The 17,538-nt window shown below is 42.7% G+C and overlaps 1 protein-coding gene across 1 annotated transcript; it reads left to right on the forward strand.

The window, feature by feature from the left end:
- The first annotated feature begins 9,284 nt into the window (after positions 1 to 9,284).
- On the forward strand, positions 9,285 to 17,172 carry LOC139310327 (vomeronasal type-2 receptor 26-like). Its single transcript, XM_070934486.1, has 5 exons — positions 9,285 to 9,446; positions 9,566 to 10,378; positions 12,045 to 12,254; positions 13,593 to 13,719; positions 16,277 to 17,172. The coding sequence occupies exons 1-5, from the start codon at positions 9,285 to 9,287 to the stop codon at positions 17,170 to 17,172; spliced, it is 2,208 nt and encodes a 735-aa protein (XP_070790587.1).
- The last annotated feature ends 366 nt before the right edge of the window (positions 17,173 to 17,538 follow it).

Below are 17,538 nucleotides of genomic sequence, written 5' to 3' on the forward strand. Positions count from 1 at the left end.
AGGCCTTTCGGGTCCCGACGGCCCTTTCGAGGGGGAGGGGGTCGTTTGATCTGTCGCCATCGTTAGTAGTACCTGCGGTCCTCCCATTGGCAGAAGATTGGGCCTCTTCGCCAGAATTTGGGAGAACACTACTTCGGATTGCTGGGTCCTGGCCTCCATTTCATCGGGATTGGCCATTGAATTTGTTTCCACCCCTCCTTTGTCTTTTACTCTCTGTCCCCTGTCCCAGATAGCCAAGCGTAGATCCCTCATGGAGGCGGCTATCAACCATCTACTGGCCATCAAGGCCATTCAACTTGTACCTCGTGATCAGGCGGGACAGGGGTTTTATTCTCAGGTCTTCTTAGTCCCCAAGTCATCGGGTAGGTGGAGACCTATTCTGGACCTTAAACGTTTGAACCGGTTTGTAATCTATAGAAGGTTCAAAATGCAATCCTTACGTTCAATCTTAGACGGTGTACGGAGGGGCGATCTCCTCTGCTCAATAGATCTCACGGAGGCTTACCTCCATGTCCCCATTCGTCCTTCCCATAAGAAGTTCCTCCGTTTTTGTTATGCTGGTGTTCACTACCAGTACACAGCCTTACCCTTTGGCCTTTCCTCGGCTCCCCGTAGCTTCACTAAGATTTTGGCAGCCTTGGCGGCTCACCTCAGGCTTCAAGCCATTCGGCTCCAGTGCTACCTGGATGACATCCTCCTTATGTCATCTTCCCATCAGCAGGCCATGTCTGACCTCCGTCTTACAATTCAGACTCTAGCGTCACACGGCTTCTCCGTTAATGTAGAGAAAAGCCACCTGGAACCCTCGACTAGAATCCTTCATTTGGGGGCTATTATTGATTCGGCACAAGGTAGGGTTTTTCTCTCCTCGGATCGTCAGGCCGGGTTGAGATCCATGGTAACTAAAGTCCTGAGAGATAAGAGGGCTTCCCCTTTATTTCTTTCCAAACTCCTAGGCAAGATGGTCTCGGCCATCTCTATTGTTCCCTGGGCCAGGTTACACCTTAGAGACCTTCAGTGGTTTCTCTTGCCTTTTCAGAAAACGGGCAGGGGATCCTCCCTCACCAAGGTGGCAGTTCCAAGGGAGGTGCTCTCCTCCCTTCGCTGGTGGCTCTCTCCAATGCTCTCCAAGGGTTGTCTGTTCCTGGACCCTCAGTGGGTAACAGTGACCACCGATGCCAGCAAATTTGGATGGGGGGCTCACTGCGGATCTCAGATCGCGCAGGGCATGTGGTCCATCGTGGAAACTACCCGCAGCATCAATTGGCTGGAGCTGCGAGCAATTTACCTGGCGCTTCAAGCTTTCCAACTTCTGGTATCCGGCGAACACGTATTAATCCTCACCGACAACACCTCTGCCAAGGCGCACGTCAATCGCCAAGGCTGCACCAGGTCCCTGTCGCTGATGCAGGAAGCAAAACAACTAGGCCTTTGGCCAGAGAGGCATCTGGCCTCCTTGAAGGCGGACCATATCTCGGGCGTCTCGAACGTGACAGCAGACTGGTTGAGCCGTCAACAAGTAGACCATGGAGAATGGACCCTGCATCCTCTCCTTTTCCAAAGGATAACTGCTCGTTTCGGAAGCCCGCAGGTAGATCTGTTTGCATCCCACCAGAACAACAAGTTACCTCGCTTCTTTTCCCATTTTCCCTCCGATCAAGCAGAAGCGGTGGATGCCCTGCGCTCCCCTTGGCCACAGGACCTGTTGTACGCCTTTCCGCCATTTCCCCTCATTCTGAGGGTAATTCGGAAACTACTGCAGGAGCAGGCAGAGATCATTCTGGTGGCGCCACACTGGCCGAGGAGGTCATGGTTTGCGGACCTCATGCATCTCTCTGTGTCCCCTCCTTGGAGGATCCCTTGTACTCCAGATTGCCTCAGCCAAGGGGCGATTCTACATCCGGACCCGCAGTGGCTTCAGATGACCACCTGGTGGTTGAGTGGGAAGCTCTACAGCGGGACCTCATCCCACCTGACATAATTCATACCATCCAGGCTTCCCGGCATTCATCTACCCAACGGATTTATTCCGCTACTTGGCAGTCCTTTTCTTCTTGGTGTACGACTCAAGGGTTTTCCCCTCTCCAGGCTTCCATCTTACAGGTCCTTCGATTTCTACAGTCGGGCTTGGACAAAGGGCTGTCTCCAAACACGCTCCGGAGACATGTGGCAGCTATTTCTTCTATTTTGACATATAACTCGGTTCATTCGTTGTCCCTGCAGCCGCTGATCCGACGATTTCTCTGAGGAGCAACTAACATCTGTCCACCCGTAGTACATCGATATCCTTCCTGGGATCTCGCCCTGGTGCTGGATTCCCTTATGGGATCACCATACGAACCTCTTGCTTCTGTCAGCTTGCGTCTGTTATCTGGCAAGGTAGCCTTTTTGGTGGCTATCACTTCGGCACGCAGAATTTCCGAGCTTGCAGCGCTCTCCACTAGGGAGGATTTGTGTGCTTTCCATAAGGATCGTGTGGTCCTCAGATTGGATCCTACATTTGTGACTAAGATTAACTCTCCCTTTCATCGTTTGCAGGAACTGATTCTACCAGATTTCTATCCCTGTCCTTCCAATCCATTGGAGAGCCAGTTACACACCCTGGATGTCCGCCGGGCGCTTGAACTCTACATCCAGAGGACTTCGGCTATTCGGCAAACAGAATCATTGTTTGTTTCCTTTCTACCATCTTTTTAGGTCAACGAGTTACTTCTTCCACAGTGGGGCGCTGGATCAGAACGACGATTTCAACTGCATACGAACTTCGGTCGTTGCCTCTTCCTTCCAAAGTCACAGCCCATTCTACCAGGAGTGCGGCGACCATGGCGGCTTGGTCTTCAAACGCCTCCTTGGTCGAGATCTGCAGGGCGGCGACTTGGACATCTCCTTCCCCCTTTATCAGACACTATAAACTGGATAAGTTCGCCTCTGCGGAGGCTGATTTTGGGAGGAAGGTGTTACACCGTGTTGAAGCTCGGGAGGGGTGTTCTGCCCAGACTGTCCCCGCCCGTGATATGGGACAGTGATCTTTGGTATGTCCCACGTCTGGCTGCTGTCTCCACCCTCAAGGGAGAAGGGGCGTTGGTCCTACCTGATACGCCCCTTCTCGTTGAGTGGAGACAGCAGCCAGCCCCACCCTGATTTCAGTCTGGTCATCCATGTCATTGTATTATTGAATTGTTGTTTACTATTTTTCTTTCCACACACCGAGTCTGGATTTCCTTCGACAAAAGTTGGGAGCCCTAGCATCAGGGGGCGGATTTTAAAAGAATTCCAGGCTCAGTCCAACCTCTGACCAATGAGCACAACCACGTCTGGCTGCTGTCTCCACTCAACGAGAAGGGGCGTATCAGGTAGGACCAACGCCCCATTTATTGGAAGATTGTGATAGCAAGAGATCTAGGCAGGAATTAAGTTTCCCACTCAAAACAGTAAAGTGCAGACAGAGCCCCTCCCAAAGCCCAATACATCACCAAGCCAATCTCGAAGTGTAAAGATATTATGAGATACTCAGGCTGAGGAGGTGATAAACGCCGGTCTCCAAGGCAACGCTGCTGCTCTTCTCTGGAGACAAGATAATCTATGGGACCTGACAATCCCATTCCAACACTGTAATTCATTTCATAACTAATCAGTTTTGCAGATGCTTCTGAATGCAAATTCTGTTCACTTTCAGCCCTTGCCTCACTCCCAGTGTGTGGAGCCTTGTCAACCTGGCTATTTCAAGGTGGTCCAGGAAGGAAAACCAATCTGTTGCTATGACTGCGTCCCTTGTGCAGAAGGGAGCATTTCCACCCAAGAAGGTGGGTGAATGGGAATCAAAACAGCCCTTGGGATAGGAACAAAGGTTCCTGCAGATCTTTGCTAAGAAGACATTTCTAATATCTTCTAAGTATTTGCGGGGGAGGGACTATTAATTTAACTATCAGAATTAATTTCATCAAGGATATAACAATAATACGAGATGGGAGAATTCATTGGAATGAGAAGTTAAGAGTAGAAGAAGCCAAGCAGCTATCAAGAAGCATATGTGACTTTGTGAAGGATCAGTTGAAGTGACATGAAGCAGCCCGTTTTTTCACCATGACAAACAGAATGATGTTGCTTCTACAGTATGAAGCTCTCCATTGAGATAAATTAATCTCCAATGTCAGGGTTCCAAGTAACACCCCCAATGAAAGAAAACTCCGAGGCTTGACCTTCCTCAAAGTTACATTTTATTGAAGATGTCATATTGGCACATCTGGGAAAACCCAAATCTGAAAGCTTCCAGGTTTTCCTCACCCAAAGGAAAGTTCAAGTCCCTGCCCAACACCCACAAGTCCATCACATGGCCCAATCCAAACACCATGCTGACTGGAGATGCCTCCCACTTCTAACCCTCCAGGTTCAGAGCAAGATGTCCTTGACTTTCTGAGAAAGGAATGCTATTATGACTACCTGTATATTTCACCCATGCTCCATACAATCCCCCCATCACAGTTTCCCACAGTAGTAAATGTGGCAGGCCTGAAGATTCAACAAAAAAGATGGGATCCAGGCCTGACAGCCAACTCACACAGGACCTAGTCAGTAATCTTGCCATCTCCTCCATTCCAGGGTGGACTCGGGATAGACCCATTTCTGCCTAACCATCTTCCTCCAAATTATCCAAGGAGTAGGCAAACATGATCTGTGTTTCCTGTGGAGTAGCTATTTGGGAGAATACATTGCTACCGGAGAGGAACCTCTCCTCATTATGGCGATTAGAGAGAAAACCAGACAACTTTATCTGCCCCTTTTTAATCATTAACCATAGGGATTTGGTGGGACAAAATGAAAGCAATACAATATTGAACAATATTGCTTTTGTTCAATATTGCTGCTATTCAAAACTGCTATTGCAGTTGAACAATATTGCTATTGAATTTCAATTTGATCCTCCAATTAATGGGTAATGGGACAAATCAAACTCCATTTTGGAAAACCAGAATATTCCAAACTTGTCAAGTTGTCTAATCCTAATCCATTAGAAACCTTCCTACATGATGTAGATCAGGGGTGTCAAACTCAAGGCCCATGGGTTGCATCTGGCCTGTGATGTGGTGCAATCCAGCCCATGGGGCCGTCCTGGTCTACCCAATGAGTAAAGGAAATCTCAGGCTAGCATGGCTTGGGCCCAGCCTACCCAATGCAAAGAGGAAACATGTTAGCAGTTTGGGGAGTGGTGTCAAGCTGGCCACACCCAGCCAGTTGGCCACACCCACCCAGTCAGCCACGCCTGACCCCCCCTCCCAGGTCAACCATAGCCCTGATGCGGTCCTCAATGAAATTAAGTTTGACACCCCTGATGTAGATGGTTGTCCCTTCTCCCCTTTTGCTTCCTAGAATTGTCTCCTCTCAAATTCTGCCCCTAATCTAGATACACTTTATCAACTTGAGGCACATACTAATGCAAAGAAGCACAGGTATACACATACTCCTAATTTTTTTTATCTCTACCTCCCATCCCCTGCAGATAAATACACACACAAATTCAGATGTGGGCTTCCTGATTTCAAAATCTAACTTCCATCCTATGAATTCATGGTAAATATTATATTTGTCCTCTATAGATGCAGACCACTGCACCAGGTGTCCAGACAATCAGTATCAGAACAAGCATCGAGATCAATGTATCCTCAAAATTGTCACTTTTTTGTCCCATCAAGGGTATTTGGGAATTATTCTTACTTTCTTTGCCCTATTCCTGATCTTAACCACAGTTTTAGTCTTGGGAATCTTCATTAAATTCCAAGAAACTCCAATTGTCAAAGCCAACAACCGGGACCTCTCCTATATCCTCCTGGTCTCCCTTCTTCTTTGCTTCTTGACTTCCTTTCTCTTCATTGGTCGGCCAAGGAGAACCACCTGCCTTCTCCGACAAACAATTTTCAGCATCATCTTCTCAATTGCCGTGTCTTCCGTCTTGGCCAAAACAATCATGGTGGTGCTGGCCTTCTTGGCCACAAAGCCAGGAAACAGAGTGAGAGGGTGGCTGGGCAAGAGTCTGACCAACACCATCATCATTTCTTGTTCCAGTGTCCAGGTTGTCATTTGTTTCACCTGGTTAGGAGTCTTTCCTTCATTCCCTGATTCTGACATGTACTCCCAGCCTAGAGAGATTGTTCTGCAGTGCAATGAAGGCTCTGTCACTATGTTTTATGTTGCCCTTGGTTACATGGGTTTTCAGGCTGCCATTTGCTTCATAGTGGCCTTCCTGGCCAGGAATCTACCTGGGTCCTTCAACGAAGCCAAGCTGATCACCTTCAGCATGCTGGTCTTTTGCAGTGTCTGGATCTCCTTTGTGCCTACCTATCTCAGCACCAAAGGGAAATTCACGGTTGCTGTGCAGGTCTTCTCCATCTTGGCTTCCAGTGCTGGGCTGCTGGGTTGCATCTTCATCCCTAAGTGTTACATCATTTTGCTGAGGCCAGATCTGAATACAAAGGAACAACTGATGTTCAAAAGTGAAGTAAAAAAGTGATGCTGATGGATGTTCTGGGGATGTAATTCCCACCCAATTTAATTCTCACCCATTGGGTACTTTTCAGGAGAAAACACTATCAGGCTGCTTTTTGAAGTGATCTCCTGCTTAAGCCTAATTTCCATGTTTTTATGTTTCTGTGTCTGGTAGTATTATTTAGCATTTTGGGCTTCATTATTAGCCTTTAAGTGAGGATGTTATTAGAATTTTAGTCTGGCAGTGTTTACCTCCTTTCAGATTTTAGGAAAGCATGTTTTTCTTCTGTTCTTTCATGGGGAAAAAACAGCCTTTTCAAAACTGAATCTTAGTCAGTGTATTCTGAAAGTAATTGAATACACTTGCAAGTTTTAAGTAAGATACTAATCCATCTTGGAAAGAGCATGATGTAACCCATAAATTTACCACATGTGGAAAGTAATCTCTAATCAATGTTTTCTATTGTTCACTTGTCAAATGAAATTACAATAAATGTAATTTCATTGGTTTCTTTCTGATATATCACATGTACCAAATTTTTGTATCATTTGTTTCTGTACCCTATTAAAAGACTTGGACTTCCTCCATTCCATAAATGCTTTTCACTGTGCCTGCGATTTGTGTTGCTGGGTAGGGTTGAACCAGTGGTGGGATTCAAAATTTTTTACTACCAGTTTTGTGGTTGTGGCTTGGTGGGCATGGCAGGGGAAGGATACTGTAAAATCTCCATTCCCTCCCCACTCCAGGGGAAGGTTACTGCAAAATCCCCACTTCCTCCCGATCAGCTGGGACTAATCACAGCGTTGTTGAAAATGTCTGGACCAAACATAATTTCTAATGGTGTATTTTCCCCTTTACCAGAGGGAGCCCCTTGTGGAATACTTGAAGCCGTTACCATGGCAACTCCACTGTGCTGTACAGTAGAAGCCATTTTAAGGCAGTCCAGTACAAGCAATTTTAAGACACAACAGGCAGTATCTTAACAGAACACAGATTCATAACTCATTCATATATATGAATCTCATGGCCACGGAAAAATATCCATGTAAATCAGATTTTATTTTATTTTATTGGTCTTCAAAAGAAAGTTTTAAAAAAAGCTACGCTCTTACGTAAAAAACAATTTACGTTCTTGTTTGAAACAAAAATGGGGAAGTCCCAGAGGACTGTGATGATCAGGATGTTCCTTTTAACAGCATAACACTGGTAAAGATGTTCCTTTGACCAGGTTAAAAATAGACGAGAAGGATGGTACACAAGCTTAATAAATATACAAACTCTGCTAAGGTCTTGTTTGCAGGATTTTGTTGCATTTCATGGGAAGCATATGTGAAACTTAATAAGATCAAGAGGAAACTATTGCTCATCTAAGTGGGATTCACAGATGTTTACAGACTGATCAGCAAATTCCTCTAGACAAAAACTCTAAATCCATATTATATGCCATTAATCATGTCTATGTTGAATGTCTTTCTTAATTTGAATTTTCTAAAAGTGTTTTATTGGATAGATCTGGGGCCAAATTCTTCAGTCTCCCTCATTGGCCCATCTTCAATGTTTTAAGCCACATCTGTTAGTTCTCCCTTTGGCCACCTGCTTACTGACTTGCTCGGAGTTCAGAGAGGCGACTCTGCTCTTACTTGCAATTATCCAAATCATAGTGATTTCTTTTTGTCTTTATGTTAGTACACTAGAGAGGTTCCTGCAGGTGCCTAGGAAAAGGCTCAGTCAGAAGCACACATCATGTTGCTGGTGCTCCTACTTCTGCTGCTTCAGTGGCCACAAACAGACGGTAGAATGCTCAAAGCCAAATGCTTCCTGACTCTGGAGCAGGATAAAGTGATCCCAAAGAATCATTACAAGCCAGGAGATTACTTCATTAGTGGCATAATCTCTACAACAAAAGCTATATTTCATTCATTAAGGTTTAATAGATGTCCTTCAGTAAGCCTCTCCTCGTAAGTCCATTTTTCTGCACCGCGTGAGAGCCACTCCAATTCCTATGAATGTCTATAGTCCCAGTCCTTCAAAAACACAAATTGCTTCCCCCTTTATCTGTTTTTGTAACTTATTCTCTTATTCTACCTTCGGGTCCTTTGAACTGTCAAATATCAGAACCCCACCAATTATTTGTCCACTTTCCTTTCCATTCTATGACCAGAAGCATGCATAAGCGCACCAGCGTGCCTACCATCCCTGTCCTACTGTCCCCATTTATTTGTATTCATTTCCTTCGTTCATGTCAATATTCATATTCATATCTGCTATCTTGTACATGTTTGACAAACTAATAATAAATAAAACAAATCTAGAATGTAGACACAGTGGAACAGACTGGCCTCTTCCTTCCTCCTCATCCTTGAGCTGACGTGGACTCTTTCTTGTACTTATATGGGTATATCATCTGCCCTTATTAAGATTAAGGAAACCACCATCAAATATGCAATAAAATCTTGAAGACCAATGCATGAATTTGAATGGTATCTGGGTAACCAACTGGGAGAGTGCCTTTGAAATAATGTCTGATGCATTTTTTATTGTCTTTATTCTTTTTTCTATGGTAATAGTTTGGAATGTCGCAAACAGTTTGGAAGAATAACTGTGATTGAAAGGGTTAAAGGTATGGGGAACAATAGTTAGATGTTATTTTCATCTGTATGTTAATACCTGCAGACGTGGACGACAACGTTTTTGGAAGTTTTTGCCCTTCCTTTTTGCAATTGAGGACATCAACCAGAATGGCTGCCTCTTACCCAACATCACCCTCGGTTATAGTATCTATGAAAATTTTTTCAAGGTAGAAATGACTTCAGAGGCTTTGCTGGACCTGCTTTCAGATGGGGAGGCCAATGTTCCCAACTACAGGTGTGGGAGGCAGAGAAACACAGTGGCTGTGCTGGAAGAAGCTGAGACGGGCATCTCTGTCCAGATTTCAACCATGTTGAGCACCTACAAAATTCCACAGGTGTGTCTTTTTGGGAAGACAGTTTTCAGTGATGAAACAAATGGAAATGAAAATGGAAATGAGAGGAATTCTGTTTTGCTTGTTAAATTTAAACTACCATCATATTCCATTCCTTTCAGATCAGCTACAGTTTTGCTTCTAAGATGCTGAGAGATAAAACTCGGTTTCCTTTCTTCAACCCAATGCTCCCTGCTGAAGGAGTTCAGTACCCGGGAATGGTCAAGCTGCTCCTCCATTTCAGATGGACCTTGGTTGGTCTCATTGCTCCAGAAACTGACCAGGGGGAGAGGTTCATGAGGACAATGTCTTCTTTGATGTTAAGGAATGGCATTTGTGCAGTTATACATAAAACCTTTCCATTAAATGTGATTCATATAATTTTTATATTTGAAGAATATTTCAAGTGGAGACATGTCAATGTCTTTGTTTATGGTTCAGAGACCAGTTCATTCTGTGTAGGAATGATGATTGCACAAAATGCATTTCAAAGAGTTCAGGAACCTATTGTAGGAAAAGTCTGGATCACCACAGCTCACTGGGATCTGAGTCCTGAGTTGATGTATAATAACTTTTCCTTGAAATACTTTAGTACCATTTTTTCCTTTCTGATACGGAAAAGGAAATGGGCAAACTATGAGGCTTTAGGTCACTTTCACTCATCCCTACGTAACTTTATGAAGAACACCTTTACATGTTCATCCACTAAGGATGACATTTCGGTGAAAGTTTGGAGACGATGCAGACAGAAAGAAAACCTGGTGTCTCTGAGGAAAGAGGAGGTGGATCGAGTCCTGGTTCTGGATAGCTATCTCATTTACAACACCATCTGGGCTGCGGGAACGATCTTAAATTCAGCTTATATATCCGTATTCAAGAGAACAGTGAGGAACAGAGGTATGAAGGTCGAAGCCCCAAAGCTAAAGGCCTGGCAGGTATTTTTTCTTTTCCATCAGACATGTTTCCTCTACAGGTGGGAATTCGTTTGGTAAGGGGATGTTTCAGTCACTTATTCCAAAAAATTAAATTATCCTAAATTCAAATCTAACCTAAGTCCAACTTTCCATTCACTTGTTCTCATTTTCATTCCCTTTTATCGTTGTTTTTGCAATATTTCTGCTTTTAATTGTGGTCATAATGAATACTTCAGCCTCTGAGTTGTTCAGTCATGCTTCTATCTCATTCAGTGAAATACCTTTTAATAATTCCTTTCTTGGCCAAAATATTATACTGTGTCCATGCCTCTTTTCTTTGGCATTTCTCTCTCCTGTGTCTCAGAGAACCCCATTCAATCCCTTCTATGGGCTGGGCAACTCTAATACCTCTGCCCAACAATTCCTATCAATGGGCTTCCCTTCCATTCAATGACTTCCTTTACCAGAAGCCTCTCTCCTTTCCTTGGCTATCAGCAACTTTATTCTTTTGCCAACATTCTCATGTTTCAGTAGGGTTGGAGAGAGTAGGGTTGGCAGGTCTAAGCAAGTGGCAGCACATGGCCAACCTTCTTTGGGCTGGGAAGTTTAGCTGGTTGAAGCTTGTTTGTTAACAATTAATTAGAATTTGATGCTAATGATAAACAATGTGATGAAATATTGAGCAGCTCTGGCAGTTTGTAGAGCCAGCACAAAGAATATTTGTCATTCCTATGCTGGGCAATGCAAATTTTAAAAAAAATGCAATTGTCTATGATAATTTAATCTTTTTCTCAATGTATTGTACAAAAGGAAGTCAAACAATTCACTTTAAACAGTGGTCCTTTATAAGGAAGCACAGAAAAAGAAACAGAAATAAGACTTGGAACCCAAGAAAGACAGCCAACATTTTAGAGGTTTCCTATCATACCAAAGACTGGGGGCAATTTAAAAGAAGCATTCATGTCGAAAACAACACACAAAACATATATACTGTCATACTCCTTCTAATAAATAAGGTTGTTGGTATGATGGTACAGGGGACTTTTCTCTGCTATCAGCACTTTTGACCTGTTAACTGGAGCAGCATATTAAAGCTTTACTAAGAAGGAGCCAACCTGTGTTTGCACCTTATATCAGGGGAAACAATCAGATAATGCTCTCCAATCACTGAAAGGAATGATTTTAGCAAGAAAAGAGATGTTGTGGACCTGTAGTTCCTCAGTTATACTTCCCGAACTACAAAGGAAGATAGGATAAGTGAAATATGATTTACCTCACTTGGACAATTGATGATACAACAAAAGAGAAAAATCACACAATACCCCTAAAATTAAAGAAAAATCTGAATGGCTGGGGTTTTTTTAGGTTAATAATTTTAGCTGAAAAAAGTAGTTGGTTGCTCTTAAAGGAGTTGTTTATTTATGCTACCCCTCTCACTGTGCACAAGCATTGCTGTGTTAAAGCAGTGGGAACTGGGACATGAGCAGATGTCAAAACTCCTGTCTTTTGCAATCACAGCACTAATCTACAGCTGTTATTCCTGTGCTTATTGATACGCTCCTAAACAAGTGGGAAACTGATAATAGAACCTGGTTTTGAACTGAAAGAGAGAAATATTCAGGCCTATGGATCTTTTCAAAGAACTGTTGATGCCCTTTCTAAATTCTTCATTTTCTTTTCTTTCTAGCTTCACTCCTTTCTTCAGAGCTCTCAGTTTCACAATAATTCCATAGAAGGAGTATATTTGAATGAGAAAGGAGAACTGGCAGCTAATCTGGACATTGTGAACTGGGTCATTTTCCCCAATACATCTGTCAAGAGAGTGAAATCTGGGAGACTAGAAAAACAAGCATCTCAGAATGTTAAAGTTATCATTGACCAGAATAGTATCCCACAGGTGGAAATGCTGAACAAGGTGGGATACCAGGCTGGCAGGAAAGTCAATATTCCAGAAGAAAGGCTCAAGATAAAGGAGGATCTTGACAAACTTGAACATTGAACCCTATCTAACAAAATGAAATTCAATGTAGAGAAGAGAAAGGTTTTGCATTTAGGCAACAAAAACCAAATGCACAGGTGGAGAATAGATGGTACCTGACTCAATAGTAGTAACTGTGAGGGGGATCTTGAAGTCCTAGTGGACAATCACTTAAATATGAGCCAGAAGTATGCTGCAGCTTCCAAAAAGCCAACACAGTTTTAGGCTGCTTAAACAGGGATAGAATCAAGATAACATGAAGTGTTAATACCATGTTATAATGCCTTGGTAAGATCACACTTGGAATACTGCATCCAGTTTTGATCATCAGAATATAAAAAAGAAAGTGCAGAGAAGAGCAACAAAGATGATTAGGGGACTGAAGGATAAAACATATGAAGAATGTTTGTAGGAATTGGGTATGCCTAGTTTAATGAAAAGAAGGACTGGGAGGGACATGATAACAATGTTCCAATATCTCAAGAGCTGCCACAAAGAAGAGGGAGTCAACCTATTCTCCAAAGCACCTGAAGGCAAGACAAGAAACAATGGATGGAAACTAATCAAGAATAGAAGCAACCTAGAACAAAGGAGAAATTTCCTGACAATTAGAACAATTAATCAGTGGAATGATTTGCCTCCAGACGTTGTGGATGCTCTTAACACTGGAAGTTTTTAAGAAGAGGTTTATCTGAAATGGTATAGGGTTCCCTGCCTGAACAAGGGGTTGGACTAAAAGACCTCCAAGATCCCTTCCAACTCTGTTATTCTGTTAATATTTATTTTATTCCACAGAAGGTAGCCACAACAGAAGGTAGCCACAACAGAAGATAGCCACAACAGGATTACATTTTGGGGATAGATGAGGGGATTGTTTTCAATGACTCTTCCTGACAGCTGATCAGGTTTTCAAGAATGAAAATTGGCCATGAAAAATATACTCCTGAATTACTGATTCTATGCAGAAGGAGAGTAGATTGAGCTAGATATGCAAGTTAGCCAAAGAAAAGAGTCCATCCAATATTTCCCTGATAAATTCAATATCTAAATTTAAAATGAAAGTGTAAATTTGTATTGCATATGAAACATCAGAATGGAAGAGAAACAGAGAAGGAATATGTAGTTGAACCCATTTTATGGGTTTCTTATTAGCTTCTAATTAGTTAATCTTGAACTTGTGATCACCAACACTTTCTTCCTTTGCCATTTTTCTGAAAATACATTAATTTTCTGGACATTTTTCCACTCTCTCCTCAGCCCTTGCCTCCTTCTAAATGTGTGGAAAGTTGTTGTCCTGGATTCATGAAGGTAGTTCAAGAAGGGAAGCCCATCTGCTGTTATGATTGTCGTCCTTGTGCAGAAGGGACCATCTCCACCATGGAAGGTGAGTGATTCCAATGAAAAGGTGCAGACGTTTAGGATAACCATGGACCCTAACATTTTTCATGAAATTATGATGTAATATGTATTTTAAACCTTGGCTTTAAAAAGATAATTTCTTTTAATATGTATAATTATTTTATAGAGAATGATAAGAAATAATATGGGAATTTAAATCACAAGCAGAATACTAAGAAAAGGGGGATCAATGGGGGGTTTGACATTATAAAAGGAAGATGGCATTTCTTGATCTTCTTTTATTCAGTGCTAATACTGCCATGTTTTCTTGGAGTTTCTCTTGGGAAATTGAGAACTCCTTATTCTTCCCTTCCCTTCCTCCACTAATGCAAGTGTAAAAGCCTGGGCTTAACAAACTGAAAAACAAGACTAGTACTCCTTCCTTCCTTCCATCCTTCCTTCCTCCCTCCCTCCCTTTCTCAACATCCTTGATGGGAAATGAGGGACTCTCTGTTCTTTTAAGTGGATAAAACTGACAAGAGTTTCCCCTTCTACATTGAGTCACAGAAAGGACTGTAAAACTGAGCTTTTGTTTTTCATCCATCCACAAGACAAATGCACAGAAGCCATTGGTGCTTGCTTACCTGGTATGGATGTAAAGAAAAATCAAAGCAGCCCAGAGAACTGCTGTCAGGGACTATATAAGACCTGACTATCTCCTTGGTCCAAGCTGTCAAGCTCCAAAAGCTAAGAAAGACACAGAGAGTTACTTCTAAGTTCGAAACTTAGTTCCTATTGTTCCTCATTTATAGACAGAAATCTTGCCAAACTAAAGCACTACTTGCATTGTTAAAGGTATACTCTGAGAACTTCTAGAGAGAAGCTACCCCGAGTCTCTTTCTCCCAACCAAAGTACCTAAATTTCACTCTCTCTTGGTCCTCTGGAATGCAGTCTCTCCCTCCCAGGAAACCAGATTACATTCCACCACAAATTGAAGGAAAGCATTAAATTTGTAAAGGAGAACTAAATAAAACACATTGACTAACAGGCAATTTACACATGAAGGTCAGGATAAATATCTTCCTTCTTGAAGGAATCAGAGGTGGGTGGTGTCCACTGAAACTTTGAGTACAACCGCTTTCTACTGTCTGTGCTTGACCTAGTCCTGCACAGGGGTCTCAATGACTATCTCTGTGGATCAGAAGGAGAGCAGAGATGAGCAACAAAGATGATTAGGGGACCGGAGGCTAAAACATATGAAGAACAGTTACAGGAACTGGGTATGTCAAGTTTAATGAAAAGAAGGATGGAAGACATGATAGCAGTGTTCCAATATCTCAGGGGCTACAAGAAAAAGGGAGTCAAGCTATTCTCCAAAGCACCTGAAGGCAGGACAAGAAGAAATGGGTGGAAACTAATCAAGGAGAGAAGCAATTTAGAACTAAGGAGAAATTTCCTGACAGTTAGAACAATTAATCAGTGGAACAACTTTCCTCCAGAAGTTGTGAATGCTCTTAACACTGGAAGTTTTTAAGATGTTGGATAACCATTTGTCTGAAATGGTATGGATTTCCTGCCTAAGCAGGGGGTTGGACTAGAAGACCTCCAAGGTCCCTTCCAACTCTGTTATTCTATTCTATTCTATTCTATTCTATTCTATTCTATTCTATTCTATTCTATTCTATTCCATTCCATTCCATTCCATTCCATTCCATTCCATTCCATTCCACTTTTCGGAGGACTGTGGAATGCTTTGAAGTTCCTCTCTAAAAGGTGATTCATGGAATCTGGGATGCAAACAATGCAACCTCTAAAAGCAGACACAGCTCTTCCTGCGAATGAATGCAGTGATTCTCATTGGTCTTTGGCTCTTGCCTTTCTACATTATGCCACATTAATTTTCTAATCATTGCTGCATACTATCTTTCTCCATACAGATTCATTCATATCATCACCAGTTTCATTCCAAATAGAGATAGTTCTCAACTTACAACCATTTGTGTTGTAAGTTACAAAGGCACTTACGACACCCTATTTCCTTGAAGTTATGACTACTGCAGCATCCTGATCAGGGGTAAAATCCAGCAGGTTCTGACAGGTTCTGGAGAACCGGTAGCGGAAATTTTGAGTAGTTCGGAGAACCGGCAAATGCCACCTCTGGCTGGCCCCAGAGTGGGGTGGGAATGGAGATTTTGCAATATCCTTCCCCTGCCACGCCCACCAAGCCACACCATGCCCACCAAGCCGGAACTGGTAGTAAAAAAAAATTGAATTTCACCACTGATCCTGATCATCATGCGAAAAGCAACTGGCATGTATTTAAAATGGTTGCAGCATCCTGGAGTCACATGGTCACCATTTGTGACCTTCACACTTGTCTTCCAACAAGAAAGTCCATGAGGAAAGCCCCATTAGCTCCAACCGTGATTTAGTTGACATATGTGGCAAAAAGTGTAATAAAATGAGGTGTGACTCACTTAACAACTGCCATGCTTAAACAGTGGAAATTCTAGTCCCATTTGTGAACCTAAACTGTGGCGTCTCTGTATGCATCTGATGCAAGAGCATGCTTTACAGTAGTTGTTAATCTCACTCTTTTCAGATGCTGAAAAATGCACCAAATGTCCAGCAGAACAGTATCCAAACAACAATCAAGATGACTGTATTCCTAAAACTGAAACTTTCCTATCCTATCAAAAAAATCTGGGGATTGTCCTGGCTTCCCTTGCCTTGTTCCTGTCTTTGGTAACAAGTTTTGTCTTGGGAATTTTCATTAAATTCCAAGAAACTCCCATAGTCAAAGCCAACAATCGAGATCTCTCCTACATTCTCCTCGTCTCCCTCTTGCTCTCCTTCTTGACCTCATTCCTGTTCATTGGCCAACCAAGGAGAGCTACTTGCCTTCTTCAACAAACAGCTTTCAGCAATATCTTCTCAGTTGCCATTTCTACTGTCTTGGCAAAAACAGTCATGGTGGTATTAGCATTCTTAGCCACAAAACCAGGGAATAAAGTGCAGAGATGGCTAGGGAAGAGCCTGGCCAACTCCATCATATTTTCATGTTCTGGTGTCCAAGTTGTTCTCTGCAGCATCTGGTTGGGCACTTTTCCCCCATTCTCTGAGTCGGACATGTACTTACAATCTGCAGAGATCATCCTGAAATGTAATGAAGGCTCTGTTGTCATGTTCTACCTTGCCCTTGGTTACATGGCCTTCCTGGCTCTGATCTGCTTCACAGTGGCTTTCCTGGCCAGGAATCTACCTGGGGCCTTCAATGAAGCCAAACTCATCACCTTCAGCATGCTCGTCTTCTGCAGTGTCTGGATAACATTTGTACCCACCTACCTGAGCACCAAAGGGAAGTACATGGTGGCTGTGCAGGTTTTTTCCATCTTGGCCTCCAGTGCTGGACTTCTGGGCTGCATCTTCATGCCCAAGTGCTATATTATTTTTTTAAGACCAGACCTGAATACAAAGCAATATTTATTTTCTAAATAAGATATGAATTGACTTGCGATGTCTTTCCCAAAAATGCCAGTTAATTTCTTCCGAAATATTATTGGCAGCCTAATGTTTCTAAAAAAGCACAATCTGTGAATTTAATGCCAAGTAACTCAGTCCCTCTCTTTCATGGATGCAAACCATCTCTTTTGTACAGTTTTTCATTGGACCAGCTGCAGACATCATGCCTAATAAAACCAAAGCCTTCCCTTTTACACCACTCCTTTAGCCACACATTAAACTCCGCTACACGCTGGCCTTTTCCTTTTTGTTCCTTATATACTGGTATTTGAGCTAGCTTCTGACAAAACATTTGCTCTGTGAATATTTAACTCCAATTCATCACATTTCCGGAAATTCATG

This window comes from Pituophis catenifer, unplaced genomic scaffold (genome assembly GCF_029215685.1).
Source record: "Pituophis catenifer annectens isolate HBS135680 unplaced genomic scaffold, rPitCat1.0.hap2 SCAF_2, whole genome shotgun sequence".
Taxonomy (NCBI): domain Eukaryota; kingdom Metazoa; phylum Chordata; class Lepidosauria; order Squamata; family Colubridae; genus Pituophis; species Pituophis catenifer.

Bases quoted from the DNA above. Each gene is read 5' to 3' on its own strand.
- LOC139310327 (XM_070934486.1), top strand. From the start codon at position 9,285: ATGACTTCAGAGGCTTTGCTGGACCTGCTTTCAGATGGGGAGGCCAAT. The intron at 9,447-9,565 runs GTGTGTCTTTTT...CATTCCTTTCAG, and splicing joins GCACCTACAAAATTCCACAG to ATCAGCTACAGTTTTGCTTC. The intron at 12,255-13,592 runs GTGGAAATGCTG...CTCTCTCCTCAG, and splicing joins ACCAGAATAGTATCCCACAG to CCCTTGCCTCCTTCTAAATG.